Source organism: Balaenoptera musculus, chromosome 1 (assembly GCF_009873245.2).
Source record: "Balaenoptera musculus isolate JJ_BM4_2016_0621 chromosome 1, mBalMus1.pri.v3, whole genome shotgun sequence".
Classification (NCBI taxonomy): Eukaryota; Metazoa; Chordata; class Mammalia; order Artiodactyla; family Balaenopteridae; genus Balaenoptera; species Balaenoptera musculus.
The window spans coordinates 26,521,781-26,531,734 of record NC_045785.1 but is presented as its reverse complement, the minus strand read 5'-3'; the positions used below and the strand labels follow the sequence as shown (position 1 = coordinate 26,531,734).

The 9,954-nt window shown below is 50.2% G+C and overlaps 1 protein-coding gene across 1 annotated transcript in view; it reads right to left on the bottom strand.

Moving 5' to 3' along the window:
- Window positions 1–3,694: 3,694 nt before the first annotated feature.
- Window positions 3,695–9,954, bottom strand: part of ZSCAN20 (zinc finger and SCAN domain containing 20) — a 28,434-nt gene continuing 22,174 nt past the window's right edge. The window contains exons 8-9 of the mRNA XM_036836325.1: window positions 9,044–9,472; window positions 3,695–8,442 (exon numbers count right to left, since the gene is read on the bottom strand). Coding sequence (XP_036692220.1) covers window positions 7,184–8,442; window positions 9,044–9,472 — 1,688 coding nt within the window. The 3' untranslated portion in view covers window positions 3,695–7,183. The remainder of the gene's footprint in view (window positions 8,443–9,043; window positions 9,473–9,954) is intronic.

Sequence of the window (9,954 nt, the reverse complement as noted above, 5' to 3'; positions counted from 1 at the left end):
GGTGGGCTGGTCAGCCTTAGTGGACCCCAATGTTTGTAACTGACCTCTGGGCCCTGCTAACAGCAAGAGAATGACAATGAGTTATCTATGGCCTCTGTCCTGTCTCCAGGAAGGCGAGCCCTGTGGCTCTGGTCACTGTTGGAGCAACTGCTGAAAAGAAGTTCCATGAAAACCTGTAAACAAGAGCTAGAACTTCTCCTCCAGGGAGACCAAGACTCATTTTCTCCCAGGTCTCATCTTTGTCCCAAGATGTACAGAACATCAATGCATTCCAACCATTACTCAACCTACACTTGACATTCTGACTCCTACAGGAAGAAACAGTTTCCTGTGGATTCTGATCAAAGTCACGTCAAATGCTGAAATATCACTCTCTTTCTCTAATTCACGATCAGAATTCAAGGATAACAGAGTCTAAAAGGCAAAGGGTTGCCTATACCCCGTTCAACCAGGATGAAAGAGTAAAAGTTTACAAAGGAAACCTCAACCTTAAACTACAATGTCTTCTGGACATTACCAGAAGTGGAATGGGTGGAGGAAGGAGGGGAAAGAACCCCCCTAGAGACCCTCCAGCTCTTTCCTCTTTCTAAAGTATGAAGTGTGTCAGCTCTGCTCCTGAACAAGGAAGCAAATTGGGAATCAGATAAGATTCAGCCCTCTGGGAATGCCTTCCTTTCTTTTCATCCATCATCACCCTTATGTTATTTAGGTACCAGACACCTCAGATTCCCCAGCACAGAGACCCTGGGGCACACGGCAAAGCAGATGTGTGAAGAAGGTCAGCAGACCAAGGAGCCATCTGTTATGGACAAAAAGCAGACTCCTGCGTTGCATACATCCACTCATGGCTGAAGAGCCACAGAAAACAGTGAAAGATGGCAGTCCACCACAAGGGGTGTGAGATCTTGGGCCCCAATCCTCCCTGACGGTCTCATTGTGTCCCCCTGATTTCCCCCCTCCTCCTTTGCTCCATGCTTTTAGTGTAACCAGCAAGATGCCAGAAGAACCCAAGACAAGTTCTTTTTTATGGTTTGCAGTTCAATTAATGTAATTTATTAATTTATCAGGTCATTTCATCCCAAAATAGGATTTGACTCGTTTTAAGAGATGTACATCATATCACAGGAAGAAGAAAATAATAAAGGATCGGGAAGTGAAAACAAAGCCAAATAAAATGAAGGCAAGGGTTGATGCACAAATGGAAAATCAAGAGCCTGTTCTGGGGCTTCCCTGGTGGCGCAGTGGTTGAGAATCTGCCTGCCAATGCAGGAGACACGGGTTCGAGCCCTGGTCTGGGAAGATCCCACATGCTGCGGAGCAACTAGGCCCAGGAGCCACAATCACTGAGCCTGCGCGTCTGGAGCCTGTGCCCCGCAACAAGAGAGGCCGCGACAGTGAGAGGCCCGCGCACCGCGATGAAGAGTGGCCCCCACTTGCCGCAACTAGAGAAAGCCCTTGCACAGGAACGAAGACCCAACACAGCCAAAAGTAAAAATAAATTAATTAATTTAAAAAAAATAAAATAAAAGAGCCTGTTCTGTTTTCAGACTTGGACCTTAAATCTCTGAGCCTCCTAGTGGCCAAAATTTAATCCATTTTAATGCCATAGTCACTAACAGGAAACGAAAATCAATCACAAATGTCTAAGAAATTAGTTGCTCAAGAAAGGTCCCTGAGATAACACCGGTGTTTTCTCTTCCCCCAACCAGGACACGCCGGATGGGTTTAGCATGACCTTCAGCCCAGGTAGCCTCACCTCCTCCGTCTATTTCTGGGCAACTTCAAGGAGTGGGGTTGGGTTAGGGACATCGTATGTGATCCTGAACAAGCCCTTACCGGGTGCTGTCCGTAGACGGTGCTCCTGGCCTGGCACCCTGGGGGCAGTCTGCATGCAGAGCTCCTCACCACCGCCTCCAGAGCAGCCCCTTGACCCACCTCCTGCTGGTCTCTACCGCCTATAACTACACAGAAGCAACTCTGTGGTCTATGAATTCCCCAAAGCACTAAAGCCAAGCTGTGTTCTGTGCAGGAGGGAGAAGAGCCCTTTCCCCTCTGTGTCACACTGGTCGTCTGGCACCAAAGTAGGGCTCCCTGACCCCCAGTGACTCTCAAGAGATTCCAGTGACCACAGCTCCATCAACCCCTGCCCGCGGCTCCTCTCCTGCTTGAGCTCAGATGGACCCATAAAGCTGATCTGGAAGCAGCCTTAGCAGTAGACCTGTTTTCTTCATCTTCCCTCCCATGGCCCTCACCCTCTGGATGGCAAGATGATGGGGTATTTTCCTACAATGAAAATGTGAAAAATAAACCTGACTATAGAAAGAAGCACAATGTAATGGCAGACCAGATCAGAATCATCTTCATATGCAAAGAGAATCACTAGCCATGCCGTGACTAGAAAATCAATCCCTAGTGAGTTTCGGCAAAATGGTCTCATTGGATTCTGGCCTTGACTTAACCTAGTGGCTCCCAGGACAAAGCAGCTCTCTGCCTTGAGAAGTGGGAGAACTGACTGCATGCTGAGAAGAAGAGGGGCTCTTGAGCTCTCTGCCTTCCCTCCCAGCAGCATAGGCTGGGGTCACTGGGGTTCATGACAAGGACCAGGGGAGCGAGGCCCCAGAGGGAGATGAGGTTATCTTTCTGCCACAGGGTTGGCTGGGGGAAGTCACAGTGAGGTGAAAAACTCGTCACCCCCAAAAACTGAATTTGGAAGTAATTCCAGATTTGCCTAAAACCAGAGTGAGGGGGGAAGTGGTGCTAAAGATAAGGTGGTGGTAATACTGATGTTGGGAGTGTGCAGAGAGAGCCAGCCACGGGCGGGGGGAGAAGACAAACGTCTGTCACCCTCGACCCCAAAGCCCAGCCTGAACCCCACCTCGCCAGCAAAGCCTTCCTGACTTCCCACTATAGGCAGAACTAACCTCTTGTAGGCGGTGACAGGGGCTTAAGATGGGCGTTTGCTGCTAAGAGGCGGAGGCTAAGGGACATCCAAAGGAAGGGCGGGATCAAAATTGAGGTCAGGTGATGTTTCACTTGATTAATTCCCAGTCTGTTCAGAAAAAGACTTCCTAGGCCGCTGGGCCACCACAGCCCAACTGGAAAATGCCCTTAGAAGGGACAGCGTGTGTCTGGGGGGCCACGTCTGGAATGTGCACGTCTTGCTGGGGGTGCGAGGAGGCGGCTTTCTGTGAGCCCAAGTGTGCACGTGAACGCCCTTGCTGAGCGGTGGACCAAGAGGCCGGAGACAGCAGCGGGTGGACGCGGGGCTGGAGGGCCCTGGAGGGACCCGAGTAGGGCTGGCCGCCAGGCCACCTGGAAGTTATCAGCATCTACACAGCGGTAAACATGCAAATGGAACGGAGTGAAGGGAGCGAATGGAGAAGCAGGCCTGGGCCCCAAGGCTGGGCTACAGAGACCCAGGGCGGCCTGGGGGACGAGACCGCCCGCCACCCACACGCACCCCAGACGTCAAATCCTCCGCACCCCCGGCCCCAAAGGGTGTCACTCTTCTCCACAGACTGACTAAAGGGAGTCTTTTCTGCAGCCCGAACGTGGAGGGCCATCCCCACTGCGGGCCCCAGACAGGATGAGGCAGGGAGAACCCAGGGGACCCGGCTGCTACATTTTCCAGCACGGGAGGACCGAGTTGCCTGACACTCCTTCAGGCTGGGGGCTGGGGGACACGTTAAAGCTGAGGCAGCCAGGACCGTGCCTTCAGCTGCTGGGGCCAAGGCCTAAGAACAGAAACGGGTATCTAAAGCAGCCTGGTCCCGCCTTTCCCTGCCGCTACCTTAGGGTCTGCTGCCTGCTGCGGAGTCTGTGGAATGAGAGTCTTCGTGGTGCCCTTTAGTCACCTCCAAGGAGCCAACGCCCTTCCTGGGGTGGAGGGTACAGAAATCAAGGAAGGAGATGCAGCTCACACAAAACACCTTCCCAGGGAGGCAGGTACCGCTTCTGTCTCCCATGACCAGGGTCTGACCTGTGGCCACGCAGGCTGAGAAACCGCCCATTCTGCAGAGTGAATCTACTTCCCAAGAGCAGACTGACGGTAACAAGGCTCGGGGTGTGTCAAACCAGATGTCGGTTTATTTGAGCAGCAAAGACCTGTTGGAGGATGTCTGGGTGCCCTGGCAGAGTGATGGGTCGGGCCCCAAACATGGAAGCCACCTGAAAGGGAACTTCTTCCAAAGGAAGAGTCAGGTACACAAGGAGAGAAGGTCCTCCTGGGCCACTTTCTCTCCTGGCCCACACTGCCCTCGATTTCATGGCTGAACCTGAGTTACGAGAAAGGACCAATAGGTAATAAACATCAAAACTGTTCACTTGAGAACATGAGACACCAGCATACTTCCAAGAGCAGGGGAACGGGTGATGCTTGGGAGGGGAGAGGGCCATTATCTCACTTCTACACAGAGCTCAGCTTGGCTTCTACAGGGAAGGTTCCAGGAAATTCAGAACTACATTGAGAATGCCGGTGTCAGCAGCGATTGAGGCAGTGTCTGAAAGTTGGCTGGAGTGCGCGGGAGGCGGTGGGACTGGGGGTTAGTCTAGATCTCCTCTGAGGGGCATCTTCCTCTACACGTGGTGCTTCTCCAGTTCTGTCCCGGGCCCAGCCTTTCTATGACTTGAACATGAAGGTAACTCCCAAGCATACAGATAACTCTTGAGTCCTAACCTCCCCCCAGCTTCAGGCCCCGATATCCAAATGCCTGCTGCGTATCGTATCACCTCTTGGATGTCCCTAACCAAAATGCCCCAAATTAAACTTCTGATCTTCTGCCCTCCTGCCCTATCTGCACCTCCTCCTGTGATCCCAGTTCGGAAAGACGGCAGGCTCCACCAGCCACCCAGGCATCCTGGCTTTCCTCCGCTGCCCTCAATTCTGCCTGTGGCACCTCTCAAATCATCCCCTCCTCTTCAACGTTACCCCTGCTCTAGTTCAGACCCTCACGTTTAACTGGAATATTGCAACAGTGTCCCAACAGGCTGTCCTAACTGCAGCAGAGCCAGGTTCCGTTCAGCTATTAGGTTTCAACAACGCGCATCTGACCACGTCCCCCTCAGCAGCCACAAGGTCCTCCATGACCCACCCCCGCACCCTTCCAATCTGAGCTCCTAACACTCCTCACCTCCCATTTCCACCCCAATAGAGCTAAGAAGTTATGGTCCCAGCCCCACCCTGAAGCCATGCAATTTCACACCACTTGGTCTTTCCCTGGACCTCCCTTCCCTTCCTCCAGGATCCTTCCTCTTGGCTCAGGTGGTTCCCTACCCACCATCCTACTGTTGCAGTTACTGACACCTGGTGGTTCAAAGCCAGGGCTCACTCACGGGCCCTGCTCCTCAGAGATAAGGTGAGCCAGGAGAGGTAAACCGGGAAGGGGGTGACAGGCAGTGATCCGAGGTAAGCAGGTTCTTGGGAAGCCGAGGAAGGGACTAAGGAGTGATATGCGTCGGTGGGAGTGCCAATCTCCCCACTGACTGCTTCACATGCAGAGAGCTCCTCTTCAAGGTTCCCTCACATCTACTATCTAATAGTACTTCCCAAGTTGATGAACGAGCCAGGGTATGAACGGCATTCCCAGTATCATAGGCGGATGTCAGGAGAGGGATGCTCCTTTAAAATCCTTTGGAAACCATAGTCCCTGGCCAACATTGTTTAACCCTCCTGAGGAGAAATCCTGGAGGCCAAAGCACTGAGAACTAGGAAACCATCCTGTGTGAACCTTTCTGATTGAGCCTGTCGGAGCTGGAGGCAGCTCTTTCCAGCCAACATTTAGACAGCACTGGGTGGGCCTGGGCCGAGAAGGCTCAGAGTAAGAGTGCACCATGAACCTGGACTAAGCAATAGCCTTCAAAGCCCCCTCCGCGGCACTCCACACACACCGCTCCTTCCACCCCCCTTCTGCCTCAGCCTTGGCGCAAAGCTTCTGCTGCGCCTGGAGGGAAAGGGCCAGGGGGCCAACACACCGGGATGAGTGAGCACTGGCCAGCTAGGCCAGGTTTCTTAAGGTTCAACCTACAATCCAGCCAAGTCTAACAAGAAGCAGGGCTGACCCCCTGAGAAAAAGCGAAATTCTTAAAAACCCCATTTCCTTAGCCAAAACTGTATCTCATTGGAAGAAACATCACTTTGGCTACATTATTGTTCCCAATCTCAACTCACCTCTGTCTGTCACCCATATTATTGTGAAGATGGAAATTCACATCAAGTGCTTTGATGAGAGCTCAGTCTCGCTCAAAGCACATTGCCAACTGTGAACATCCCCAGTCCTTCAATCTTTTGGGATTCTCAATGTCCATATTTGTTAAAAACAGAATCCATAGGGAATTTTAACAGAAAATGTGGTCTACAAAGTGCTTTGGCACCTGAGTTACCTGCCCCAATGTGAAAGGGGATTCAGTGAAGCGGTGAGAGCACCTCAGGCCCTAGAGACAGAGCTGGTTGAATCCTGCCTCTGCCATTTTCAGATGTGTGACCCAAGCAAGTCACTTCTCTCTTCTGGGAAATGGGGAAAATATAAATACCTCCTGGGGCTGCTGTGAGGAGTAAATGAGATGATGTATACAAAGTGCTTAGCACAGAGCCTACTGAAGAGCTCGATAGATGCTGGCTACTTTTGCTATTATTAATAATGATCTAGTAATGATGTCACTGTTGTTTCTACCCTTTGATAAGCTCATGGTAGCCTGCTCTAGGCCACTGATTCTCAATTATGCCTCCATCACTGGAGAGTCTCAAAGTTCTCCCAGGAGGTTACGCCCCAATGGAAAACGGCCACGTATGATAATTTGCCAACGTACACCGATGGGGCATGTGTACATGTGGACGGTGTGAAGGCACAGCAAGGTCTAGAATCACTGCTCAGGACCACTGATTTACCTCTAATCCCCTCAGTTACCAGTCTGGCTCAAACACTGATAAAGCTCTTACACGACAGCAAATATAAGGGCAGCCTGAGGGTTGTGTGGGGTTTTTCTGCAGGAGAAAAAACACATTACACTTAAGAAAAGTGCCTTCAAATCTGGATCCTTAGCATTTGTAACTCACTTCCGAATTACTTGGATTGTACCAAGGTAAGTTCCCCAGGTACACGCTAAGCTTAAAAATTGGGACAGTTTCTTTCTAGCATACATCTTAGGATCTTGGGAGATTTAAATATATGTTTCTCTCTTTTGTCTCCTATGATGCCTTCCCTCCTGCATGGGTTCTCCTGTGGGCACTGAAGTGGGAGCTGTTGTTGAAATCTTTGCCGCACTCCGTACACTTGTAGGGTTTCTCCCCGGTGTGGATTCTCTGGTGAATAATAAGACTGGAGCTCTGGTTAAAGCATTTCCCACACTCTCTGCACTTATAAGGCTTCTCTCCTGTGTGGATTCTCTGGTGGGTAATGAGGTTGGAACGGTCACGGAAGAACTTCCCACACTCGAGGCATCTGTAGGGCTTCTCTCCTGTGTGCACCCTCTGGTGTGTGATGAGCTTGGAACGCTCCCCAAAGCATTTCCCACAGTCTGTGCACTCATACGGCTTCTCCCCAGTGTGGGTTCGCTGGTGGTTGGCCAGCGTGGAGCTCTTACTGAAGCTTTTCCCACATTCAGCACATCCATATGGTTTCTCTCCCGTGTGGATTCTTTGGTGACTGATGAGGGCAGAACTCTTGGAGAAGCTTCTTCCACATTCGGAACACTGATAAAGTTTATCCCCTGAGTTGGTGCTTTGCGGTCCAGGAGAATTCAAGTTCTTACTGGCACTTTGAGTTTGTTCTGGAGATGTCTCCTCTGTTGAGTTCCTCCAGTGAGCACTACAGGATGGGCTCTGGCCAGAGTTTTTCCCAGGCTCACCACAGTGATCACGATTTCCTCCCAAGTGGATTCTCTGATGTTTCAGAAGGTTTGAGCTCTGGGCGAAGCTTTCCCAACATTCCCCACATTTATAGGGTTTTACCTTCGTGTGCGTTCTCTGGTGGGCGATGAGATTGGAGTGGTCACTAAAGCTTTTCCCACATTCAAGGCATTTGTAGGGCTTCTCTCCAGTGTGGATTCTCTGATGGGTATTGAAGTTGGACCGGTCACTAAAGCTTTTCCCACATTCAAGGCATTTGTAGGGCCTCTCACCTGTGTGTATCCGCTGGTGGGCGATTAACTGCGAATTCCGGCTGAACCGTTTCACGCACGTGTCACACTTGTAGGGTTTCTCTGCAAGGTACAGGCCTTGATGATCGATGAGTTTTTCTAAGTCCTCTTCAGAAGAACATTCTTCCCACTGATCCTGGGATGGATTTCCCCACTGCCCTTTACCTTCGTTTTCATTTTCACTGTCTTCCCCCCAATCATGAGGGTAGCAATCATCCTCTGCAGTACACTTTGATAAGGCTCTAGGCAAATCTTCAAAAATGTCCTGCTCTGAAATCTGGTCTTCATCTTCATGCCTCATCTCAAAACCTGAAAGAATGGACAGAAATGCATTCATTAGTTAGTGTCTATTTATACATCTGGATCTTGTGTCTTGTGAATTTGGCTAACATGAATTTGTACTTATATTTTATATCTCACAGCTTATAAATGTGACTAACATGAATTTGATCAAGTTTCAGCGCACACATGCATTTCTGACCTGTAAAGCTTAGGAACAGAGTTTGGGACATGGTAACTCCACCAAGTAACTCCATGGTAACTCCACCAAGGGAGCCATGAGCCCCAGCCCAGGCAGCCAGCTGTCAGTCTCCCTGAATTATAGCTACCCTATCCCACTACTGAACAATGAACACTTTCTTCTCCTGGTACCTTCAGTATGGCCTATGTCATACAAGACTGAATAAACTCTATAACTGCCCAGATGAATCCAAGTAAAATCTAGACTGACCGCTTTTCTTATTTAGGGGATTACACTAAGCTAGAGACTGGATAATCTCAGCGAAGCACAAATCCTTAACTTATTCAATTTCATTCTCCCTTTTAGTTCAGAGAAAAGAAATGAGCCTGGCTTCCACACTCTCTCTGCATGCTTGCAGATTTTGTGGACATCTAATTACTCCAAGCTTACCAGTGTCTGGGGTTTTAGGACCTGGGGTTGGAGGTCTGACGGCATCTTCACCTGCCATTTCATCCCAGGCCTCCTGGTTGACAACCTGGGTACCACTCTCCCCAGAAGTAGGAAGACCCACTGCCTCCTTGCTGGTCCCCATGTCTCTAACCGCAGTCCGAGCCCTCATCAGCGAGTCCAGCTCCTCATAGAAGGGGCAGGTCCCAGGTGGGTGGCTGCTCTTGGCTTTTCGGTAGCTTCGAAGGAGGTTTTTGAATCTGTAGCGACACTGCTCCAGGGTCCGCAGGAAGCCCTGTGCACACAGCCGCTCTGCAATGGCCCGGTATACCTGGCTGTTCTGGTGACAAGTGCGAAGCTTCTCAGAGAATGGGGACTCACTGAGAATGGTCAGGAAGGCCTTGGTCTCCTCGTAGCCCCAGTGCACACCTGCTGTCAGGAGTGAAGAGTTCAGAATTGAGAGACTTGATGAGATTTGCCTAGGTCATCAGGGACTGGGGTCACCTGCCCTGCTAAACACCTAGGCACTTTGGAAATCGTCCACATGCCTGGCACACCAGCAAAGAATATACCCTTGTTTCTCAGGGCTGTGCCAGGGCTTCCCATCCCCACCCACTTCTAAGAGATTCTATTAACATTTAAGAGTCTTGGCTGAAGGGGAGGATTTAAGTGGCCATATTATACCAGGTGACCCACGTCCCTGGCTTCAGCTGATTGGTTCAAGGAAAGGCCTGTAACTGAGATACAAGACACTGTCTCTATAACCATTCAATACATGTGCTCTACTTACTTACTTACTTTATTTATTTATTGGGGGTTTTATTGGTTTTTAAAATTTTATTTATTTTTTTATACAGCAGGTTCTTATTAGTTATCCATTTAATACATATTAGTGTATACATGTCAATCCCAAT